This window comes from Salvelinus alpinus, chromosome 3 (genome assembly GCF_045679555.1).
Source record: "Salvelinus alpinus chromosome 3, SLU_Salpinus.1, whole genome shotgun sequence".
Taxonomy (NCBI): domain Eukaryota; kingdom Metazoa; phylum Chordata; class Actinopteri; order Salmoniformes; family Salmonidae; genus Salvelinus; species Salvelinus alpinus.
Genome location: NC_092088.1, coordinates 34,526,736 through 34,553,599, shown reverse-complemented (window position 1 = coordinate 34,553,599; position 26,864 = coordinate 34,526,736). Strand labels below are relative to the sequence as shown.

The window sequence follows — 26,864 nt, the reverse complement described above, 5'->3', positions numbered from 1 at the left end:
ATGTTAGACAGAGGATGTTTCATAAACCCATTTAAAACTTTTTTACATCAATACCTCTGGAGGAAGCTGCAGAAGTTTTGGAGGAGGTGGACATGCCTTGAGGCTGGTGCTATGAACTGTAGATATGTAAAGAGAGAAAAAAAGTTTAAACATTGCAGTTTTATAAAACACATAACAGTCATTTTTCTGGAATTTAACATGTGTTTACCTGTGGAGGAGGCTGTATTCTAATTGCAGGGGACAGGGACACCAGACGAGGCTGCTATGGTGGTGTGACCAGGGGAGACAGAGGAGGCAGTTGGTCCAGAGGAGACCGTGTTGGTGATGACAGACAGGGGGGGTGGTGTGCATCGTGGTGGTGGTGGACGAAACCGCCGCCGATGGCTTGGAGGAGCTGGTGTTTGTAATGGTGGGGTTGAGGGGCAGATGATGGTGTGGCCAGGAGAGTAGGCACGTGGCCTTCTTCTGTAGCTGTGGACTCCGGCGGCTCCTACAGGTGTTGCACACTGGGAGGTATTAGCAGTGGTGATGCAGCTGTCAGGAGTGGTTCCAGTGGGGGGTCCAGCAGAGGCGGTGGCGTCAATGGTCTCATCCATGGCAGCCCTCTCCTGTGCCCTCTATGTTCTGAGGGCTGCCCGACGCTCTTTGCTATGCTAAGAGCTCTATGCTTTATGCTAGCCCTCTCCTTCTCTCCTTCTAACCCCTCTCCTGCCACTGGCGTGTGTATTCCTCCCCGGTGAGGCATGTGGCGACCATAGGGAGTCTTCTGTATCAGTCTAGCCGATACTTCAGGACATTAAGGATATGTCCCAGGTCCTTCGCTATCAGCTCTTCTAGAGCTAGGGATGGAGCTCAGTCTGGAGCAGGGGCTGAGGGTCCTCCTGTGGTCGCTGGGGAGGAGGTGCTGATGGACGGCACAGTGCTGCTGGTTCCAGGAGGCGCAGTGGTGGGACCTGGTAGAGATGGAGGCGGCATTAAATGGGAACCTTCAATGGCTGAAAGGTAAAAAGGGTCAAAACCATTCCACCACATAACGCATGTCCTTGCAGTGCTGGTACGGGTAGCGGAATACTATGGCAAATTCTGATTTCTTTACCATGTAGGAGTGGTCAAAATGGCTAAGGTCTCCAGCTACCTTGGAGGACTCAGCCTGTAAAGGGCCAAAGTATGCCATGTTCAACGGCTGCAGGACATGGGTGCAGTGTGGTGGAAGACAAAGAAGTATAACCTCTTCCCTTAGTGCTGCCGCGAGCACCTCCGTGTCCATGTGGCTCTTGTGCCCATCAAAGATGACAAGGAGAGGGCGCTCCTTCACTGAATGCTTAATGAAGTGCAGAAACCACTTCCTGAACAAGTCCCTGTCAATGTAACCACTGTTTGACCGTCCATACATCCCAGGGGGGGGGCTGCCCAGTGTGTAGTGGCCACACTTGGGGTAGATGATAAATGGGGGGACGTCCTCCCCAGGTGCTTTGAAGCAGGCCAGCGCTGTGATGTGCTCCTTGGTCCCCGGAGCCTGCTGGTACACGTGTTTTGCGCACCAGGGAGAAAGCACTTTGTGCCTGCTCTGGGCGTTGTTACAAAACCCAGACTCATCTCAGTTATAGATTTGTCTGGGTTTCTCCCTCAACCCACTCTCCTCCAAGCGCTTTCATAAGAAGTGAAGAAGGTGTCCATCGTCGGACGTGTGGCACACTCAGCTCTCCCCCTGTCCAGGGTGTCCAGCATCCTCATGCTCAGGTTCTTGTGAGTCCTCCTAAATATTTCCCACCACCTCTTCCCAAGTGGTGGGATTGTTTCCCCTGGGTGCCCAAAACTTACAATAGAATATAAAAGTATCCATCTAGGATGAAAATGTTTGTTTTGGCATCACCATACACATCCACATTTACATCACACACATTGAGAACAGTCAGTCCATCATTCTACATACATAAACACATAGAACCCCAAATACCTGCGTATTTTTTCGGCGTATTTCATCAGCCTCTGTCTGGTGAAGGGGAACCCATGGCTGGCGTTGTAGATACAGTACTGCACCAGATAACTTTCATCCTCTGGTGCAAGCAATGTGGGTGGTCCACTGCGACACTGTCGCCCAGCCTGTCCACCAGGATCTGCCGAGATATGCCATGCACCTTGGGAGATAAGAAAATAAAACTGTTACTAGCAGATAAAATGCATATAGACGTGGTAATCCCTTAAAAACAAAAGATGCCTAACCTTGGCAGCCTTTCGGATAGCCATCCCTGCCCCGCAGTCCTCCATGGCGTGGAACATGTCCATCTCACTCCACTCCTTCCTCTTGACTTTCTCCATGCTGTGGTGGTAAATGCATGTAGCTAAATAACTTGGCATATTATAAACATTTTAGAAAGATAACTCTATCTGAATATGTATAAACATTTACATTTCAAAGTTAAGGCATTGAAAGGTGATGATGAACGATTTCACAATAATTGAAAGTGTAACTATGTTTTTTATAACAAAAATTGTCCCAATTAGTTTAATATTGATGCATACATTGTAACATTTGACTAAATACTGCCTCTATGTAGCTGTTGTAAGATGAAACCTAGCCTACAGTGAGTGATAGGTGTCAAAAAGTTAATGGTTCAAAGTTCAAAAAATATTTTTGCAGATTGTGCAAAACACTCCCGTCAGAAGACTCCAATTTGGATACGGTAAAAGCTTGACAACTTCAGTTGTTTTCGTGATATGTATTATCTAACGCTTAAAATGATTTTCATTTTTGCTTACTTAGCAGTTCTATCAACATTAAGCAACCAAGCTAGCAACATTAGCAAATCCGTTAGCTATATTTCAGAGGGAAAAAGTTAAATGATGTGTGGTCTGTCGCGTAGTCAAATTTGACAATATACAGCGTGTCCCACAAAATGTGTATACATATTACTTTTTAGAAAACTCTCAAAACCTAACTAAACTTACATAAATTGCAATAAAAATCGGTGGTCAGCTAGCTAGAAGGGTGTCTTTAGTCGCAAAACTTACCGTTATTTTCCAGTCCATTTAAATGTTGAGCTCCAGGTGATTTAGTCCTCCAACCGCTAGAGAGTGTCCGAAGTTAGGGGATGTCCGATGTTGGGGGGAAAATTAGCTATACTGATCTTCAGTTACTTTTGTAATATACAGTATAGTTGATGAAACTGTCTTCTCTGCATTATACTGTCCTCTCCTTTCTCTTTATTATGTATGTCCATCTCCACATCTCTCTCTCCCTCTCTCTATTTCTCTGTCCATTGTGGTCTAAGAGGCTAAAGAACCGGTCCCAACAACAAAACATAAAGTAGGTCTCCTAGCATTACAGCACAATACAGACTGGCTGGAAATAGTCATGTTCGTACGCCCTTCCATTTTCAGCTGCAGTACATTACATTTTACATTTAAGTCATTTAGCAGACGCTCTTATCCAGAGCGACTTACAAATTGGAAAGTTCATACATATTCATCCTGGTCCCCCCGTGGGGAATGAACCCACAACCCTGGCGTTGCAAGCGCCATGCTCTACCAACTGAGCCACACGGGACCGTGTGGCTACTGTGCATACTGTACAATAAGTGGAAGATAGTTGAAGAAAGTTCTGTTTGAAGTGTCTGTACTTTGTGGGATACAAAGACATGAAGCACATCACCGAGGATGCCCGCAACACACGCACGCACTCACGCACGCACACACACACACACACACACACACACCCTCACTTGCCCAAAGCCTGTATGTTGGTTTACAGGATATTATGTCTCTGTCTGTCTAACTTTGGTGCGGCCCTAAAGGTATTGTAACACAACTTAGTCGTGGGTTGGTAAAATGTAATGTCTCTGACACACATCACACCGACATGTGCGCAGGCAGACAGGCACAGACTCTCACACACACACAAACATGTAATGTATCTCTCTATCAGAGGAAGCTGGTGAGAGGAGCTATAGAAAGACGGGCTCATCGTAATGGCTGGAATGGTTTCCATATGTGTGATGTGTTTGATACCGTTCAATTTATTCCATTCCAGCCATTACAATGAGCCCGTCCTCCTATAGCTCCCCCCACCAGTGTCCTCTGTTCTCTATCACTCCCCATTTCCTGTGAAAAGTGTCGTAACACGATAACTCATAATGCATTTGTGGGCGGAAGAAACCAGACAAATGGATTTGTTGTTCACTTTAGACTGTTCATAAGCTTTCTGAACTGACACTGGTCCCTTCCTATCATCGGTAAACATGCCCAGTCAAAAAATTATGAACTTGTCCATAATATAGTAAATGCTCATTTGCGGTTTCCTTTGCAAAATGTTTTGCTACAGTGTCCTAATAGAACCCAGGCAGAGGTGGTATAGCAGCCAAACTCCCTGATGTATGATCTTGATTGATTACTGTCATATTTATATTTAGACTTATTTATAATTATATATTCAATGTTCTGCACAGTTGAACTGAACAGAGATTGAACATTTATGGACATGCCTATTCTATTATTCTGTTGTATTAGTATATGAAAGTATTGAATGGTGTGTGTTTGAATCAGCCTTGTGTATTATTCTGTATGATTATCATCAGAAAATATGTAATGTGACAAAATATGTACGCTGAGTTAGAATTCTACTTTGACTCTGGTGCTCACTTTATAAATCATAATATTTTGATCAACTGTGAATTAAATTGACATATTTTAGCAGAAAGCTATGAATACATTGCCTTGGTAAAAAGGTAAGCAAGAGTTCATCTACACTCAGTGCTTGACCATATACATGAAACGAAATGCATAAAAAAATATATCACTGCACATCTTGCTATGCTGCTATCAAGATTTCAAGTTGAATTGTTGAAGTGATCGTAGATTCACCGCCAGTATGTGGCTAATAAGCCACCGTTAGCTAACTGAGGGTGGGGCAGAGATGTTCTCTCTTACCGTGATCTCTGTCTCGCTCTCTCATTTTTTTTGTTTTGGTGAAACTAAAGTAAAGATTGAATACATTTAAACCTCAGGTCCTCAGGAACAATTGCATTTAGAATGAAGTATATTTTACCCCTCTTCTGACCAATTAGTCTGTATATTGTAAGTATACACACACACACACACCTACCATCATTCACTTCCCATCATTAACTTTTTTCTCGAAATATGAGTTCATCCCTTCACTTCATTTTGTAAAACATCTTTGGTCTGACAGACATTTACGTGAAACCCAGAATGCATTGTAGGATGTCAACAAAATGTCTCCATACATAGTTGTCTCCATCATAATCAGTACATTTCAAAAAAAGTATTTTACACACATATGTGTCCATTACAATCTATGCAAGACTCGTAATGCATGATTTGTCACCACACCTTGAAAACATGCAAATAAAACAGTAAATCAATCAATAATTACCTCATAAACCATAATGATTCATTGATACAAGTGGCGGGTGCCGGATGTCAATTACGTAACCTCTGACACTCACTCAGAGCCACTCAGTGTTGTTTATGTATGTAGCTAGTGGGCTAAGCTATAGTATTAGCAATGTCTTTTTAAAAGGAGACCATTTACAAATGCGTAACTTCTGACAATGAGTCTGAGTATGAAAGTGAAGAATCAGGTTCTGACAGTGACAGTGGGCGTCCCCCCAACCTTGTGGTTATTGAGAACCCTAAATCAGAGGCCCACCTGCCCACCGATGATGTTCCAGGTCCCTCTGAAGATGCTGGTGGTGATGGAGGCAGGCCAACAGTGGGTCTGCGGTAGCTGGAAGGCCGCTAGCCATTTCACCCCTCCTGCAAAGCCCCTTGCCATCTCCTTCTGCAGCATAGTGATTCAAGCTGTTTCTGACAGAGGAGCTAATGGGAGACATAGTGAAGGAGACCGATTGCTTGGAGCTACATGAGAAGAGAGAGCCAAAGCGACGTGTGCGACATGAAGACAGGATTTGTCCAGGACATTATAGTCAACACAGTGTTGACCATTGAGCTCCAACATTATACATTGTGCTCAAGCACTATTGAGCACATCTGTAGCAAATACTGATTGACTGACTTGACAAGTGACCTCACATGATACTATGCCTTTAGCAGTGGAGGCTCCTCAGAGGAGTAAGGGGAAGACCATCCTCCTCAGTAAATTTCATACAAATAAATATAGTGCTACCTTCGAAAAAAGTTATTATTTTTTGACAAAACAATACTAAATATATTCACATGTAACCAAATAATTGATGACAACACACTGTTTTGCAATGAAGGTCTACATTTACCTCTGGGGCAGCAGGTAGAGCAGGTAGAGTGGCAGGTAGAGTGAGTGGTTAGAGCGTTGGGCCAGTAACTGAAAGGTTGCTGGATCGAATCCCCAAGCTGACAAGGTAAAATATGTAATTCTGCCCTTAAACAAGGCAGTTCCCCAGTAGGCCGTCATTGTAAATAAGAATTTGTTCTTAACTGACTTGGCAGGTAAAAAAATTATAAAATAAACAGCACTCTGAAGGTGTAGCTGTTCCGTAATTATCTGGGTACATTGACTTCAATACAAAACCTAGGAGGCTCATGGTTCTCATCACATTCCATAGACTTACACATTAATTACTGTATGAAAACTTCCGGAGGACATCCTCCAAATGTATCAGAGCTCTTTCAGCATGAACTGGCATGTTTTCCACCCACTCAAAGGATCAGAGAATGAATTTACACTGAACAAAAATATAAATGCAACATGTAAAGTGTTGGTTCCATGTTTCATGAGCTGAAATAAAAGATCCCAGAAATGTTCCACACACACAAAAAGTGTATTGCTCTCAAATGTTGTGCACAAATTTGTTACATCCCTGTCAGTGGGCATTTCTCCTTTGTCAAAATAATCCATCCACCTGACAGGTGTGGCATATCAAGAAGCTGACAGGTGCACCTTGTGCAGGGGACAATAAAATGCCACTCTAAAATGCAGTGCAGTTTTGTCACACAACACAATGCCACAGATGTTTAAAGCTTTGAGCAAGTGACACATTTGCATGTGGACTGCAGCAATGTCCACCAGAGCTGTTGCCAGATATTTGAATGTTCATTTCTCTACCATAAGCCGCCTCCAACGGCGCTTTAGAGAATTTGGCAGTACGTCCAACTGGCCTCACAACCGCAGACCACGTGTAACCACGCCAGACCAGGACCTCCACATCCAGCTTCTTCACCTGCGGGATCGTCTGAGACCAGCAACCCAGACAGCGGATGAAACTGGTTTTGCACAACCGAGGGATTTCTGCAGAAACTGTCAGAAACCGTCTCAGGGAAGCTCATCTGCGTGCTCCTCGTCCTCACCAGGGTCTACTCCCCTACCTTTTTCGTTAAGGTATCTGTGATCAAGAGATGCATATCTGTATTCCCAGGAATGTGAAATGCATAGATTAGGGCCTAATGAATTTATTTCAATTGACTGATTTCCTTTCATGAACTGTAAATCAGTAAAATCTTGAAATTGTTGTATGTTGTGTTTATATTTTTGTTCAGTACATATGCACTGAGTGTACAAAACATTTGGAACACTTCCTAATATTAAGTTGCAGCCCCCTTTTGCCCTCAGAACAGCCTCAATTCGTCGGGGCATGGACTCTACAAAGTGTAAAAATTATTTCACAGGGATGCTGGCCCATGTTGACTCCAATGCTTCCCACAGTTGTGTCAAGTTGGCTGGATGTCCTTTGGGTGGTGGACCATTCTTGATACACACAGGAAACAACTGTTGAGCGTGAAAATCCCAGCAGTGTTGCAGTTCTTGACACATTCAAACCGGTGCGCTTGGCACTTACTAGCACACCCTTTTCAAAGGCACTTAAATATTTTGTCTTGCCCCTTCACCATCTGAATGGTACACATACACATCTCAATTGTCTCAAGGCTTAACAATCCATCCCTTCATCTACACCGATTGAAGTGGATGTAACAGGTGACATCAATAAGGGATCATAGCTTTCCCCTGTATTCACCTGGTCAGTGGAAATATTTAATTTAACATGCTCATATTATTGTATAACCCCTGAAAAAGTCCTGTTGATAGGACATTCCTATCTTGAGATATTTGAGTTTACATGTGTTAATCTTAGTCCACCTGTGTCATTGTGGTGCCATTTTTGGAAAAGGCTTTGCCTTTGACCTGTGCATTATGTTCCGTGACACTTTGACCCAGAATACTGACACAAACATTGTAATATCTCAGCAATGGTAAGGCCTGCAGACATGAAACAAAGAACGCTGTGCTTCTGATAGTATTGTATGTTGTATATTCTGGTATGGTCAGTTCAACTCTAAAAGCAATGTTTAGTTTATAACCCTAACACCCAATAATAAGCAGTGAGTGAGTGTGTGAGTGTGTGTGTGATGGGGATTGATTAACTAATTGATTGTGACAGACCTGAGATGATGGTGTAGCCGATGCCTCTCGGTCTCCCCAGATCCTGGTCAATGGCGCTTATCTTGCGCACCTCATAGCCCTGTGGACATACACACACAGGAAAAAATTGGTTTAGAGCACTTATTATCTTGTAGACACTATAGTAAGCACAACTTCTCATCCCCTTATACTCTGCCACACCAATACACTCATTACACACACACACACACACACACACACACACACACACACACACACACACACACACACACACACACACACACACACACACACACACACACACACACACACACACACACACACACACACACACACACACACACACACACACACACACACACACACACCTATCGTTTCAAAACTCTCCAGCTGAGCAGATGAGGTTGCAACTCATGAAAAAAAACGTAGAGAACGAGAAAGAGAGAGTGGTGAAGAAAAATAAGCTATTTGAAAAGTATTTGATCCGCAGTGTTCTCGGCCTCCGCGCCTCAATCAGACAAGGTGGCAGTGCTTAAAAACATCTCTCTCCATCCCTCTCTCCCTTTCCTTCTCTCTCACATTATCTCTCGCTACCTTTGCTAAGCCGACCAGAAAACACCCCCTCCCTCTTCTCTCTCCATCCCTCTCTCCCTCTTTTCATATCTGCCTCCCATTGATCCAGCAAATTGTGTCTGAGGCATGTTTATGCTCCAATTCTGCCAAAGCATATTTTGTCATTGACTAATTACAGCAGAATCAATTAAAGGTATTTTAGATTGGAGCGATCACTACCAGAGACAGAGGGAAGAGAGAAGGAGATGGGAGAGGGTAGGTAGAAACAGGGAGAGAGATGGAGAGAGCTGAAGTAATATGAGCAATATTCTCCTGCTGTCCACACAAGTGGAATATGTTCAATCAACCGGCATTTAAACCCCCTACCCTTCACCCTCCTCCCTCTCTCACCCTTCCTCCCTCCCTCTCAGCTCTCACCTCCTATATTCTCTGTTTCTTTTTCCCTTATCCTTGTACAATGCTACCTTACACCCTCCCCACCCCCACCACCCACAAATACTCCCCCTCTCCCTCTCTCTTTCCTTTCAGCTCACCAGTTTGACAGCCAAAGTGTCTTTGTCCCAGAAAGGGTTTAAATGGCATCTCTGACAACACAAATCCATAACAGCCAAAAAATATGTCCCTATGCTGTTCTTTGAAAAATACGGTTCAATCTCAACCTGCCATCAAAGTTTTGTATGGATGTTTTGCGGAAAGAGAGAGACAGAAAGGGATAGAGGGAGAGAGAGGGACAGGGAGGGATGGAAGGAATGAGAGACAGAAAGAAAACAAGAGAGCTGGAGAGAGGGAGAAAGAAAGACAGAAAGAGAGGGAGGGATGGCATTTGAAAAATGACCTATGACAGTGCTACGTGTTTGATATCTGTTTACGTGAAAATGTCACCAGCCTTGAGCATAGTTGACACCCACTCAGTCAGTCAAGCCCGGTGGCTTATCACAGGCAAACACTAACAAACTGAAAATAACAGATGCCCGTTAGAATATGATCTGAGGGCAGGATTGTGTGAGAATAGCACATTTACAGTATCGTGGCACTAACCATGCCTTGTAAAAGTATTCATCCCCCTTCGTTGTAATTTAAATGGATTTTTATTTGGATTTCATGTGACATACACAAAATAGTCCAAAGTGAAATGAAAAAAAATACTTGTTTCAATAATTCACGGAGAAGTGGAGCATGCATATGTATTCACCTCCTTTGCTATGAAGCCCCAAAATAAGATCTGGTGCAACCAATTACCTTCAGAAGTCACATTATTAGTTAAATAAAGTCCACCTGTGTGCAATCTGTGTCACATGATATCAGTATATAAACTCAAATTCTTAAAAATCCAAATAACTTCACAGATCTTAATTTTTATTAGATTTTTTCTAAGATGGCGAAGCAATGCAGACGTGTTTTGTCGTTCTATCGTGTACTTTTGTATTTTTTGTATTTTTTTAAATATATTTCAATTTTATTTTCCATCTCTTTTCCATTTTTAAATTAAATATACCTTCCGGTAATCTGCCTCACCCAATGTTATACGGAACCACTATTTCTTTAGACCTTATAGCCAGAACCTCCATCAGAAGCTAGCTATCAGCAGCCAGATAATTAGCTACCAGCTATTTAGTCATTGTTAGCCACTGCTAGCGGCCTTTACCTTCTGCACAGACACCAGCTCTTTTTTTTAGCTTGGATAATACTTGCCAGCCTACCAGTATCGAACTGTTTTCTCCACTATAACGCCGAACTCCTGCCGTAAACCCTGGACCATTACTCCTGATCATCACAGCTAGCTAGCTGCCACCGAGTGACCCAGCCCCGAAGCTAGCCCTAAGCCAGGCCCACCTCCCGGCATACTCAGTGATCACCCGGACTCTACCCAAACACGGCTAGAATCCACTGCTTCACCGGTTCCCTGCCGTAAGCTCTGGACCTTTGCATCAGATCATCGCTGCTAGCTAGCTGCTACCAAGTGGCTATAGCAGCTAACGCCCTTGTCCCGAAGCTAGCACCAGTTAGCCGCAAGCCACGTGCATCTCCCGGCTAGCAAAACAAAATTACTACAACTACAATACCTCTTTCGCCATTTGGCTTGGGCCCTTTGTCGACACGGCACCCCACCATACCACCATGACTGGTCTGCCGACGAAACTCCATTCGCTGTGCCTTCAACCCGGCCTTTGCCGGACGTCGGAGCAGACGCTTCTACTTACCCCAGCCTGCTAACTTTAAACGCTGTGTCTTCCCCATGCTATCGTAGTAACGACTACCCCGTGGCTTCCCTGCTCCATCTATTGCTGTTCACTGGACCCTATGATCACTTGGCTACATAGCTGATGCCTGCTGGACTGTTCATTAACTTCTTGTCAATATGGGGGCGCTGTTTCCACTTTGGAAAAAATCGTGCCTAAATTAAACTGCCTCGTATTCTATTCTAGAACGTACAATATGCATATTATTATTACTATTGGATAGAAAACACTCTCAAGTTTCTAAAACTGTTTGAATTATATCTGTGAGTAATATGCGGTTGAGTCTTTTGCTATTGTGGTTAGCTAATAGAAATACATATTGTGTTTTCGCTGTAAAACATTTAAAAAATCGGAAATGATGGCTGGATTCACAAGATGTTTATCTTTCATTTCCTGTATTGGACTTGTGATTTCATGAAAATTATATTATATGATATCCCTGTCGCGTTAGGCTAGGCTATGCTAGTCAGCTTTTTTGATGAGGATGCTCCCGGATCCGGGATGGGTAGCAATGAAAGGTTAATCACGGTACTCCATTTTGTTTATATTTGTTTATCTGTCGACACCTGCCGCAAACTCAGGCCCTGTGTGTAGTTAACCGACCCTCTCTGCCCACTCATCACCATTTTACCTGTTGTTGTTGTCTTAGCTGATTAGCTGTTGTTGTCTTACACGTTGTTGTCTTAGCTAGCTCTACCAATCAACACCTGTGATTGCTTTATGCCTCGCTTTTTGTCTCTCTCAAATGTCAATATGCCTTGTATACTGTTGTTTAGGATATTTATCATTGTTTTAGTTTACTGCGGAGCCCCTAGTCCCATTCAACATGCCTCAGATACCTCCTTTGTCCCACCTCCCACACATGCAGTGATCTCACCCAGCATAACTAGTGCCAGAGATGCAACCTCTCTTATCATCACTCGGTACCTGGGTTTAGCTCCACTGTACCCTCACCCCACCATACCCCTGTCTGTACATTATGCCCTGAATCTATTATACCACGCCCAGAAATCTGCTCCTTTTATTATCTGTCCCCAATGCACTCGACGACCAGTTTTGTTAGCCTTTAGCCGTACCCTCATCCTACTCGTCCTCTGTTCCTCGGGTGATGTGGAGATTAACCCAGGCCATGCGTGTCCCCAGGCACTCTCATTTGTTGACTTCTGTAACCGAAAAAGCCTTGGTTTCATGCATGTTAACATCAGAAGCCTCCACCCTAAAATTGTTTTATTCACTGCCCTAGCACACTCTGCCAACCTGGATGTCCTAGCCGTGTCCAAATCCTGGCTCAGGAAGACCACCAAAAACCCTGAAATGTCCATCCCTAACTATAACGTTTTCCGACAAGTTAGAACTGCCAAAGGGGGCGGTGATGCAATCTACTGCAGAGATAGCCTGCAGAGTTCTGTCTTACTATTCAGGTCTGTACCCAACAATTTGAGCTTCTACTTTTAAAAATCCACCTTTCCAGAAACAAGTCTCTCACCGTTGCCGCTTGCTATAGACCACCCTCTGCCCTCAGCTGTGCCCTGGACACCATATGGGAACTGATAGCCCCCATCTATCTTCAGAGCTCGTGCTGCTAGGTGACCTAAACTGGGACATGCTTAACTTCTTTGGGAAAGGGGGGCAGTATTGAGTAGCTTGGATGAATAAGGTGCCCAGAGTAAACTGCTTGTTTCCCAGGCCCAGAAGCTATGATATGCATATAAGTAGTAGATTTGGATAGAAAACACTCTAAAGTTTCCAAAACTGTGAAAATAATGTCTGTGAGTATAACAGAACTCATATGGCAGGCGAAAACCAAAGACAAATCCAACCAGGAAGTGGGAAATCTGAGGTTTGTAGTTTCATTTAAGTGATTGCCTATCCAATATGCTGTGTCTATGGGGCCATATTGCCCTTCCCAAGGCTTCCAGTAGATGTCAACAGTCTTTAGAAAGTTGTTTAAAGCTTCTATTGTGGAAGGGGGTGGAATAAGAGCTGTTTCAACAAGTGGACTAGGCTGAGGCCAATGAGTTGTTTACTGCGCGGTCACGCCGTTCCTTCTTTTTCCTCTGTAATGAAAACGCTATTGTCCGGTTGGAATATTATTGAAGATGTATTATAAAAAGACCCTAAGGATTGATTGTAAACATTGTTTGACATGTTTCTACAAACTGTAATGGAACTATTTAGACTTTTCCTCTGGATTTTGCGCTCGCGCATTGTGCCTTTGGAATAGTGAACTAAACGTGCGAACAAAACGGAGGTATTTGGACATAAATATGGACGTAAATCGATCCCAGAGAGGTTAACACCCCGGCAATCCTACAATCTAAGCTTGATGCCCTCAATCTCACATAAATGATCAATGAACCCACCAGGTACAACCCCAAATCCGTAAACACGGGCACCCTCATAGATATCATCCTAACCAACTTACCCTCCAAAAACACCTCTGCTGTCTCCAACCAAGATCTCAGCGATCACTGCCTCATTGCCTGCATCCATAATGGGTCTGCGATCAAACGACCACCTCTCATCACTGTCAAACGCTCCCCAAAACACTTCAGAGAGCAGGCCTTTCTAATCGACCTGGCCCGGTTATCCTGGAAGGATATTGCCTCATTCCGTCAGTAGAGGATGCCTGGTCATTCTTTAAAAGTGCCTTCCTCTCCAATAAGCATGCCCCTTTCAAAAAATGTAGAACCAGTAACAGATATAGCCCTTGGTTCTCTCCAGACCTGACTGCCCTTTACCAGCACAAAAACATCCTGTGGCGTTCTGCATTAGCATCGAATAGCCCCCGTGACATGCAACTTTTCAGGGAACTTAGGAACCAATATACACAGGTAGTTAGGAAAGCTAAGGCCAGCTTTTTCAAGCAGAAATTTGCATCCTGTAGCACAAACTCAAAAAGTTCTGGGACACTGTAAAGTCCATGGAGAATAACAGCACCTCCTCCCAGCTGCCCACTGCACTGAGGCGCGGAAACACTGTCACCACCAATAAATCCACTATAATTTCGAATTTCAATAAGCATTTTTCAACAGCTGGCCATGCTTTCCACCTGGCTACCCCTACCCCGGTCAACAGCCCTGCAATCCCCACAGCAACTCGCCCAAGCTTCCCCCATATCCAGATAGCTGATGTTCTGAAAGAGCTGCAAAATCTGGACCCCTACAAAATCAGCTGAGTAAGACAATATGGACCCTCTCTTTCTAAAATGATCTGCCAAAATTGTTGCAACCCCTATTACCAGCCTGTTCAAACTCTCTTTCGTATCGTCTGAGATTCCCAAAGATTGGAAAGCTGCCGCGGTCATCCTCCTCTTCAAAGGGGGAGACACTCTAGACCCAAACTGCTACAGACCTATATCTATCCTACCCTGCCTTTCTAAGGTATTCGAAAGCCAAGTTAACAAACAGATTACTGACCATTTCGAATCCCAACGTACCTTCTCCGCTATGCAATCTGGTTTCAGAGCTGGTCATGGGTGCACCTCAGCCACGCTCAAGGTCCTAAACGATATCATAACCGCCATCGATAAGAGACATTACTGTGCAGTCGTATTCATCGACCTGGCCAAGACTTTTGACTCTGTCAATCACCACATTCTTATTGGCAGACTCAACAGCCTTGGTTTCTCAAATGACTGCCTGGCCTGGTTCACCAACTACTTCTCTGATAGAGTTCAGTGTGTCAAATCGGAGGGCCTGTTGTCCTGACCTCTGGCAGTCTCTATGGGGTTGCCACAGGGTTCAATTCTCGGACTGACTCTCTTCTCCGTATATCAATGATGTTGCTCTTGCTGCTGGTGATTCTCTGATCCACCTCTACGCAGACGACACCATTCTGTATACTTCCGGCCCTTCTTTGGACACTGTGTTAACTAACCTCCAGACGAGCTTCAATGCCATACAACTCTCCTTCCGTGGCCTCCTACTGCTCTTAAATACAAGTAAAACTAAATGCATGCTCTTCAACCGATCACTGCCCGCACCTGCCCGCCCGTCCAGCATCACTATTCTACACGGTTCGGACTTAGAATATGTGGACAACTACAAATACCTAGGTGTCAGGTTAGAATGTAAACTCTCCTTCCAGACTCACATTAAGCATCTCCAATCCAAAATTAAATCTAGAATCAGCATCCTATTTCTCAACAAAGCACCCTTCACTCATGCTGCCAAACATACCCTCGTAAAACTGACTATCCTACCGATCCTTGACTTTGGCGATGACATTTATTTAATAGCCTCCGACACTCTACTCAACAAATTGGATGCAGTCTATCACAGTGCCATCCGTTTTGTCACCAAAGCCACATATACTACCCACCACTGCGACCTGTACGCTCTCGTTGGCTGGCCCTCGCTTCATACCCGTCGCCAAACCCACTGGCTCCAGGTCATCTACAGTCGTGGCCAAAAGTTTTGAGAATGACACAAATATTAATTTCCACAAAGTTTGCTGCTTCAGTGTCTTTAGATATTTTTGTCAGATGTTACTATGGAATACTGAAAAAATTACGAGCATTTCATAAGTGTCAAAGGCTTTTATTGACAATTACATGAAGTTGATGCAAATAGTCAATATTTGCCCCGTCTTTTTCAAGACCTCTGCAATCCGCCCTGGCATGCTGTCAAATAACTTCTGGGCCACATCCTGACTGATGGCAGCTCATTCTTGCATAGTCAATGCTTGGAGTTTGTCAGAATTTGTGGGTTTTTGTTTGTCCACCCGCCTCTTGAGGATTGACCAAGAGTTCTCAATGGGATTAAGGTCTGGAGAGTTTCCTGGCCATGGACCCAAAATATCGATGTTTTGTTCCCCGAGCCACTTAGTTATCACTTTTGCCTTATGGCAAGGTGCTCCATCATGCTGGAAAAGGCATTGTTCTTCACCAAACTATTCCTGGATGGTTGGGAGAAGTTGCTCTCGGAGGATGTGTTGGTACCATCTTTATTCATGGCTGTGTTCTTAGGCACAATTGTGAGTGAGCCCACTCCCTTGGCTGAGAAGCAACCCCACACATGAATGGTCTCTGGATGCTTTACTGATGGCATGACACAGGACTGATGGTAGCGCTCACCTTGTCTTCTCCGGACAAGCTTTTTTTCTGGATGCCCCAAACAATCGGAAAGGGGATTCATCAGAGAACATGACTTTACCCCAGTCCTCAGCAGTCCAATCCCTGTACCTTTTGCAGAATATCAGTCTGTCCCTGATGTTTTTCCTGGAGAGAAGTGGCTTCTTTGCTGCCCTTCTTGACATCAGGCCATCCTCCAAAAGTATTTGCCTCACTGTGCATGCAGATGCACTCACTCCTGCCTGCTGCCATTCCTGAGCAAGCTCTGTACTGGTGGTGCCCCGATCCTGCAGCTGAATAAACTTTAGGAGACAGTCATGGTGCTTGCTGGACTTTCTTGGGCGCCCTGAAGCCTTCTTCACAACAATTGAACCGCTCTCCTTGACGTTCTTGATGATCCGATAAATGGTTGATTTAGGTGCAATCTTACTGGCAGCAATATCCTTGCCTGTGAAGCCCTTTTTGTGCAAAGCAATGATGACGGGACGTGTTTCCCTGCAGTTAACCATGATTGACAGAGGAAGAACAATGATTCCAAGCACCACCCTCCTTTTGAAGCTTCCAGTCTGTTATTCAAACTCAATCAGCATGACAGAGTGATCTCCAGCCTTGTCCTTGTCAACACTCACACCTGTGTTAACGAGAGAATCACTGACATGATGTCAGCAGGGCTGAATTGCAGTGGAAATGTTTTTGGGGGAATCAATTAATTTGCATGGCAAAGAGGGACTTTGCAATACATTGCAATTATCTGATCACTCTTCATAACATTCTGGATTATATGCAAATTGCCATCATACAAACTGAGGCAGCAGACTTGGTGAAAATTAATATTTGTCATTCTCAAAAGTTTTGGCCACGACTGTACAAGTCTCTGCTAGGTAAAGCCCCACCACCTCACTTGGCTGCCTTTCCTTCCAGTTCTCCGCTGCCAATGACTGGAACGAACTGCAAAAATCACTGAAGCTGGAGACTCATATCTCCCTCACTAGCTTTAAGCACCTGCTGTCAGAGCAGCTCACAGATCACTGCACCTGTACATAGCCCATCTGTAAACAGCCCATCCAACTACCTCATCCCCATACTGTATTTATTTATTTATCTTGCTCCTTTGCACACCAGTATCTGTACTTGCTTAGTCATCCTCTGCACATCTACCATTCCAGTGTTTAATTGCTATATTGTAATTACTTCGCCACCATGGCCTATTTATTGCCTTACCTTCCTTATCTTACCTCATTTGCACACACTGTATATAGACTTTTTGTTTTTCTACTGTATTATTGACTGTATGTTTGTTTAGTCCATGAATAACTCTGTGTTGACGTATGTGTCAATCTGCTGTGCTTTATCTTGGCCAGGTCACAGTTGTAAATGAGAACTTGTTCTTATCTAGCCTACCTGGTTAAATAAAAAATTAAATAAAAAGTAAAGTGTTTAAACACTATTTCCCATGCTTGTTCAATGAAACAAACAATTAATGAACATGCACCTGTGGAACGTTCATTAAGACACTAACAGCGTACAGACGGTAGGCATTTAAGGGCACAGTTATGAAAACTTAGGACACTAAAGAGGCTTTTCTACTGACTCTGAAAAACACCGAAAGAAAGATGCCCAGGGTCCCTGCTCATCTGTGTGAACGTGCCTTAGGCATGCTGCAAGGAGGCATGAGGACTGCAGATGTGGCCAGGGCATTACATTTCAATGTCCGTACTGTGAGACATCTAAGATAGCGCTACAGGGAGACAGGATGGACAAATGATCATCCTCGCAGTGGCAGACCACGTGTAACAACACCTGCACAGGATCGGTACATCCGAACATCACACCTGTGGGACAGGTACAGGATGGCAACAACAACTTCCCGAGTTACACCAGGAACGTACAATCCCTCCATCAGTGCTCAGACTGTCCGCAATAGGCTGAGAGAGGCTGGACTGAGGACTTGTAGGCCTGTTGTAAGGCAGGTCCACACCAGACATCACCAGCAACAATGTCGACTATGGGCACGAACCCACTGTCGCTGGACCAGACAGGACTGGCAAAAAATGTGATTGTGATTGGGACAATAGAGTGCTGAGTACCAGGCAGTTAGCAAGTTTGGTAGGCTACTAATTGTAATGGCTGCTTCCAACTCACACCCTCAAACACGTAGATCCCCTGAACGCAGCTCACTTTCCATCCCACTTCCCAGCTCTCGCACTCAAACACCTAGATCCCCTGAACGCAGCTCACTCTCCAGATCCCAATCACCTGAATTCTAATCACCTGTTCACACACGATTTAGTTCAGTTCTTTGCACCCCATCACTGTGAGGTATTGTTTGTTTTGTGACACATGTCTTTCAGAGCTCTGTTTCTTACACCTCCCGTGTAGGATAGTTTTTGCCTGCCTCACTAACTATACCTTTTGCCTATTCCCTTCCTGTACTTTAGCCTATCGGATTTCCTGTTATCTACCTATTGCCTGATCTCCTGGACTACATTACTAGTCTTTTCCCTGCCTGTACTGTTGCCCTTTTGGACCCCTGTGTATGACCTTCTGCCTGCTCCTGGACCCAGATATCTGCCTCCTCATGTGGTCCTTTGCAATGAACATCTGCTGCGCCCTGCGCTTGGAACCAGCTCTCTGTCTCCCCTCGTGTTCATTACACAAATGACCATCAGCAGCATCAAAGATTGGAGAAGCCTATTTACCTCGACTAAACGTACACGTGGAATTTGACTGCCTTCATGACTCATAACCACCAGTGTGGCGGTAATACAGTCACTGCAACAGCCCTAGTGGTGGATCTTGGATGTTATGAGGCTATTTTGCTTATACATTTTTGCCAAAAACCTGGTTGCCTCTGCCAGGAGGCTGGAACGTGGCCACAAGTGGATCTTACAGCAAGACAATAACCCCAAGCACACATCAAAATCCAGAAAGAAATGGTTAATTGACCACAATCTAAATATTGCAATGACCATCATTGTCTCTGGACTTGAACCCCATTGAAGCCCTGTGGTTAGAATTGAAGGATATCAAAATATGGAAATATTCTGTAAGGAGGAATGGTCTAAGATCCCTCCCAATGTGTTCTCCAATCTCATAAAACATTTTAGGAAAAGTCTCAATGTCATTATCTTTTTTGTGGGGGCTGTAAGAGCTACTGGTTGTGCAGGATTTAGTTCCAACTCTATTCTAACACATCTAATTTGACTAACCAGCTACTACTCAGGACTTTGATCAGCTGAATCAGGTGTGTTAGTATAGGGCTGTAGAAAAAGCCAAACCCACCCAGTAGCTCTTCATGAAGACCGAAAACTCTGTTAGCCACACTTTCCCTCTGCCCCCTAATTTCTCTCTCTCTCTCCCTCCCTTCTCCCTCAACCCTCTTTCACTTACTATCTCTTTCTCCCTCGCACCTTATTTCTTCCTCTTCTCTCTCTCCTTTGTCTCTTCCCACTACCGCTCCCCCTGACCTTCGTTGTGACAGCTGATTTATCGGAGAGTCGGGGAGACACCAGGCGTCGCCTCAGTCATACCCAGTTAATATGCATTGAAATTTAGCACTTGACATTTCACTACCCCACCGCATAGATGGTACTAGGAGAGCAAGGAGAGCAGCACAATTAGAAAGGGGACAGAGAGGGGGACTGAGGAAGACAAGATGAAGGGGGAGTGAGGGAGAGGACAAAAAGAGGGGGAGTAAGAGAAGGTAAGAGAGAGGGATGGGGTAGTGCAGTTAGAGAGGAGAGGACTCCCAAATTGACTCTGGATTTTCAGACATTGCCAAAATATATGTGATAAAGTAACTATTTGTCCACACTGCCTCCAACACGTAGCGGATATTTCTTTGTTAATTTTATCAAGTTTATCAGGGCTCATACAAAGACGATGTAGTACTTTGAGTTGGAACTCCATTGGTTGATTACATGTAGTAGCTTTATATTGTGTTTTCCATACATTCCCCCAACTCTTCTCTGATATATGCACCTGTAATTCACCCTACCATGAGTTCTTAAGATTATCTAAAGATAATATTAGAATGTTAATGATATTGTGTTTGAAACAGTCCCAATGTTTTCCCCTTGATAAAGTAATTTGTCTCAGTAATTTTTTGTAACAATCAATTTTTAACAATCATTTTTTTTTACTCTGCATTGCTGGGAATTGGCTCGTAAGTAAGCATTTCCTGACAAAGTCTACACTTCTTGTATTCGGCGCAAGTGACCAATAAAATTGTATTTCATTTTTGATTAGAATTGCCTTACTTGAATGTACCTATAAACATTTGTTTGGGATATAATGAATTTGTCCTAGATTTCTTGAAATTATTTAAGAATTAAGCCTTTCAACAGTTGAGACTCTAGGAAGCAGGAAGGATGGCTGGGTTGTGGAATGTAGGCGAGTGTCTAGGAATGTCATTAATCGGTTTATATTGGTGTTGAACTTCAATGTATGAGTGATAATTTGATTTGGTTTAATCCTCACAACAGAAATAGGGTCTGATGTAAAGTGTAGACAACGTAAAGGCATTGTAGCACAATATTGACTCTCAATTTTAAGCCATGACAAATCCTTTGGTTGTTGAATCCATGATGCCATGTGGTTGCCCAGCCCAGAAATACAATTTAAGGTTAGGAAGGCCAAGCCCACCCAATTATTTGACCAGCTGCAGTTTTTTCTAACCTATACAAGCCTTCTTATGTTGCCATAAAAATGTGCCTATTGCTGTATTTAGGCTAGTTTTTATAGGAAGCATTGAAAACAGATAAAGCAGTCTTGGTAAGATATTAATTTTCACTGAAGAGACCCGACCTGCATCTAGATCTTCAGTGATTTTACTAATCACATGGGGGGGGGGGGGGTAGTTCAAAGCATATAGTTTCCCATAGTCTGACGTAACATTAACACCTAAGTAGTGTATGCTCGTATCAGTCCACTTAAAGGCATAGCTGCCTTTGATGCTTGAGGTTTCAGCACAAATGTCATCATTGCAATAGCTTCAGTAACGTAAATGTTACAGCCTGATGTAGCACCATATTCACCTATTCATATAAATATATTTGGAATTGTTGTCTCAGCCTCTGTGGCATCATCTGCATATAGAGATATATTGTGTTCGTTTGGCCCCACCTGCAGACCATGAATGTTTATGGCACTTTGAATAGCTTTCGTCAGAGTTTCTATGCTAAGGGCAAATAAAAGTGGCGAGAGACAATCTCCTTGACGATTTCCACGTTGAAGCAAAAAAGAATGCAACATATCCCGATTCGTTCTAACATGATTTTGGACTTTCATATATCAACTCTATTTCAAAAAGCGCTCCCCAAAACCAAACTAATTTAATGTTGCAAACAGAAAAAAAGTGTCACTTTTGTTGGGTATAACTTTTTATTTTATTTTTTTATTTCACCTTTATTTAACCAGGTAGGCTAGTTGAGAACAAGTTCTCATTTGCAACTGCGACCTGGCCAAGATAAAGCATAGCAGTGTGAACAGACAACACAGAGTTACACATGGAGTAAACAATAAACAAGTCAATAACATGGTAGAAAAAAAAGAGAATCTATATACAATGTGTGCAAAAGGCATGAGGTAGGCAATAAATCGAATAATTACAATTTAGCAGATTAACACTGGAGTGATAAATCATCAGATGATCATGTGCAAGAAGAGATACTGGTGTGCAAAAGAGCAGAAAAGTAAATAAATAAAAGCAGTATGGGGGGTGAGGTAGGTAAATTGGGTGGGTAGTTTACAGATGGACTATGTACAGCTGCAGCGATCGGTTAGCTGCTCGGATAGCAGATTTTTAAAGTTGTTGAGGGAGATAAAAGTCTCCAACTTCAGAGATTTTTGCAATTCGTTCCAGTCGCAGGCAGCAGAGAACTGGAAGGAAAGGCGTCCAAATGAGGTTTTGGCTTTAGGGATGATCAGTGAGACACCTGCTGGAGCGCGTGCTGCGGGTGGGTGTAGCCATCGTGACCAGTGAACTGAGATAAGGCGGCACTTTACCTAGCATAGCCTTGTAGATGACCTGGAGCCAGTGGGTCTGACGACGAACATGTAGCGAGGGCCAGCCGACTAGGGCATACAGGTCGCAGTGGTGGGTCGTATAAGGTGCTTTAGTAACAAAACGAATGGCACTGTGATAAACTGCATCCAGTTTGCTGAGTAGAGTATTGGAAGCTATTTTGTAGATGACATCGCCGAAGTCGAGGATCGGTAGGATAGTCAGTTTTACTAGGGTAAGTTTGGCGGCGATAACTTTCTGCAAATGTCAATAAACCCCTTGGCAAGAAGTAACTTTGCCCAGTACAGTTCTGATATCGAGAGTATATTGTTTAGCGGCATCCTTTTTCAGTTGCAGTGCAAGACGTTTCCCTGGTTTGTCTCCCTGAGTATAGGTCTAGTATAGAACCCTCAGCTTTATAAGTAAGCAGCGTAATAAGCTCTCCTTTCGCTGCAGTCAATTGAATTAGTGTTCCTATCCCCTTGTTTCGTTTGTCTTTCCTCTAATTGGATGATTTCTCTCTCAATCTTCTCAGGTTTTTCTATACATACTTTTTTGAACAGAGATGAAGAATTTATAATTTGACTCCTAAAATAAGCCTAGGCACTCTCCCATAAAAGGGGCGGGCTGATACCTTCCGTTGATTTAAATTGACAAAATGTTCAGCATAAATAACCTTTTGAAAACAAGTTTCTCCAAGAAGAGAAACATTTAGCCTCCACCTGTATGTACCAGGAAGTCAATCCTTTAACTTTAGTTTCAGGGATACAGGACTATGATACGAGATGGTAATGTTATTGATAATACAGTTTTCCACCTGATGAGCTAAGGTCTGAGGGATAAGAAAAAAGTAAATCCTAGAGTAAGTGCCATAGGGATTTGATGTTGTGTGTAATTTTTTATGTTGGGTGTAACTTTCTGCAAATGTCAATAAACCCCTGTTCTTCACAGAGAAATGTAACTGCTCTAGAGATGTTGTATATGGGACCACCTGGTTGTGAATTGTCCATGTGTGGAGATAAAATGCAATTAAAGTCACTTCCAACTACACAATGTGTATTTGACTGCTTTGCAATCTCTAAGAAAGATCTATTAATAAATTGTGGGGAATCATAATTTGGTGCATATACTGTATATTAGCAAAAGTAAAATGAATGCCAAATAATAGGCACTGGATAATAACAAACTGACCCTCTGAATGAGTTACCTTATTTTTTAATGTAAAAGACAACCTCTTATTAACCAGTATACAAACACCATTTATTTTTGAGGAGGAGTCAGGGGAGAAAAAAGTTGGACCTACCCATTCCCATTTAAGCTTTTTGTGCTCGTTATCTGATAAGTGAGTCTCCTGGAGGAGAGCGATGTCACAATCCATTTGGTTTAGCTGTGTCAGTATTGTTTTCCGTTTGACCACATGGTATAAGCACTTCACGTTATAAATCGGAATGTTATTAAGTGACGTCATTGTCAGTATAAAGTTTAAATATAAATCACTACAGTCCTTGATTTGAATGCATCTTTTCCTTGTACCCATAACTGCAGAAAGAAATGCTATTTTGTTTCTCAACAAACACACAGTGCAACAAACACACACAGGAACAACAAGAAAATCAACACTAAAGGAGACTGAACAGTGAAATTAAAAGAAGAACACATCGGGTGGTGTTGTGTTCTTTAAACAAAGGGGGGATTCTCACAACACTCAGTAGTGGGGCAATTGTGGAAAAAAAGTGACATTTCAGGCTATATTATAGCATATCTGACCTAAAATGTATCACTACACGATTTCAAATTCCACTTCAGCGACCTATCGTTTCAGGGTAGCCAGGATGCAACAAAAAAAGAGAGGAACCCTTAAATGGACCGGCATGGATGAAACATTCAATACATTCATATATAGCCAATAGCCTATTAAATGTTTTTCTAACTCAAATAATATTATAAGAAAATAGAAAAAATGTATAATAATATGCAGGCAGGCAAAGTGACTGTCACTCATTCCAAAGCAGGTTGTCCTAAACAGTACATTTTAAACGCTGGAAATTAAATGTAATCCAAAAGCATTGCCTAAATCAATAAATAATAATCAATAAAGGGTCAGCAAGTTTTAGGATAATATTTACAGTAACCTACACTTGGGTAGCCTATATGCAATTGCCATGAAACAACGTAAAAATATGTCTCTTTACTCTATAGCATAGAGAAAAGGGGAATGATGAACACCAAACGTGTTTGCTTATTTTTTTGTTTAAGCAATGGCTTTTTTCTGGCCACTCTTCCGTAAAGCCCAGCTCTGTGGAGTGTACGGCTTAAAGTGGTCCTATGGACAGATACTCCAATCTCCGCTGTGGAGTTTTGCAGCTCCTTCAGTGTTATCATTGGTCTCTTTGTTGCATCTTTGATTAATGCCTGGTCCGTGAGTTTTGGTGGGCGGCCCTCTCTTGGCAGGTTTGTTGTGGTGCCATATTCTTTCCATTTTTTAATAATGGATTTAATGGTGCTTCGTGGGATGTTCAAAGTTTTGTTATTTTTTTATAACCCAACTCTGATCTGTACTTCTCCACAACTTTGTCCCTGACCTGTTTGGAGAGCTCCTTGGTCTTTGTGGTGGTGCTTGCTTGGTGGTGCCAAGCAGCAGACTCTGGGGCCTTTCAGAACAGGTGTATATATACTGAGATCATGTGACACTTAGATTGCACACAGGTGGACTTTATTTAACTAATTATGTGACTTCTGAAGGTAATTGGTTGCACCAGATCTTATTTAGGGGCTTCATAGCAAAGGGGGTAAATATATATGCACGCACCAATTTTCCGTTTATATTTTTTTAACAAGCTTTCTTTTTAATTTCACTTCACCAATTTGGACTATTCTGTGTATGTCCATTACATGAAATCCAAATTAAAATCCATTGGAATTACAGGTTGTAATGCAACAAAATAGGAAAAACGCCAAGGGGGATGAATACTTTTGCAAGGCACTGTAACTAAACCAAGAAAATCGTGCCATCAGGTTTGCTTAATATAAGGAATTTGAAATGATTTATACTTTTACTTTTGATACTTAAGTATATTTTATCAATTACATTTCCTTTTGAAACTGAAGTATATTTAAAACCAAATACTTTTAGACTTTTACTCAAGTAGTATTTTACTGGGTGACTTTCACTTTTACTTGAGTAATTTTCTATTAAGGTATATTTACTTTTACTCAAGTATGACAATTGGCTACTTTTTCCACCACTGTCTGCTTCTGGTTCCTAAGCAACTTTGCAGTTTTTTTATTTTGTTGTTGAGTTATTTCTCACAATATTAGCCCAGAACGGTTTTTGTATTATTAAATACAGCCGGAAATAACTTTTGGAGGTAACTCACAAGCATTTCAACCAGAAATACGACTTTCCTGAATTGGATCCTTTGTTCATAACCCCAAAGGCAATTTAACTTATCCCAGAGGCTGCTCCAAGACACGGAGTGGACTTTTAGTCTGACTCAGGAGGCGTGCACACCATCCACCGCTTCTGAATGTATTACTAATATTCAGTACCTAGACAATAAAGTAGATGAGCTCTGGGCGTGGATCTCCTTCCGGAGAGACATCAGGGACTGTAACATACTTTGCTTCACAGAATAATTTCTGTCTCCGGATATACTATCCCCATCCATAGAGCCAGATGGGTTCTCAGTACATTGTGCAGATAGGAATAAAGAACTATCCGGGAAGAAGAAAGGCAGAGGTGTATGTTTCATGATTAATTACTCATCGTGTGATTGTGGTAACGTACAGGAACTCAAGTAATTTTGTTCACCAGACCTAGAATACCTCAATCAAATGCTGACTGCATTAACTCTCAAGATAATTATCTTCGGTCATCGTCACAGCCTTGTATGTTCCCCCTCAACCCGATACTACGTCAGCACTCAAGGAACTACACTGGACTTTGTGGAAACTGGAAACGGCATATCCTGAGGCCGCATTTATTGTAGCAAATCTGAGGAAAACACGACCGAAGTTCTAACACATTGCCTGCAGTACTCCCGCTTCAAAAACTTTCGACCACTGTTAATTTCCAATATGTGATGGTTTCAAGGTCCTCCCCCACCCTCCCTTCAGCAAATCAGATCCCGATTCCATTCTGCTCCTTCCTATTGCCAGAAACTCAAACAGGAAGTACCCGTGCTAAGTTCTATTCAACTATTCAAGTTCAAACAACAGTTTGGGGAAGGTCCTTTCTTGTTTCAGCATGACAATGCCCCCGTGCACAAAGTGAGGTCCATACAGAAGTGTTTGGTCGAGATCGGTATGGAAGAGCTTGACTGGCCTGCACAGAGCCCTGACCTCTACCCCATACCCTTTGGGATAAATTGGAACGCTGACTGCGAGCCAGGCCTAATATCCCAACATCAGTGCCCGACCTCTCTAATGCTCTTGTGCATGAATGGATTCAAGTCCCCACAGCAATGTTCCAACATCTAGTAGACAGCCTTCCGAAAAGAATGGACGCTGTCATAGCAGCAAAGGGGGGACCAACTCCATATTAATGCCCATGATTTTGGAATGAGATGTTCAAACGAGCAGGTGTCCACATACTTTTGGTCA

At 42.9% G+C, this 26,864-nt stretch overlaps 1 protein-coding gene across 1 annotated transcript in view; it reads right to left on the bottom strand.

Annotated features, from left to right (window-relative positions):
* The window catches only part of LOC139570592 (cadherin-23-like), a 587,919-nt gene that overhangs the window by 354,267 nt on the left and 206,788 nt on the right, over positions 1-26,864 (bottom strand). The window contains exon 9 of the mRNA XM_071392575.1: positions 8,393-8,471. Within this exon, the coding sequence (XP_071248676.1) occupies positions 8,393-8,471 (79 nt within the window). The remainder of the gene's footprint in view (positions 1-8,392; positions 8,472-26,864) is intronic.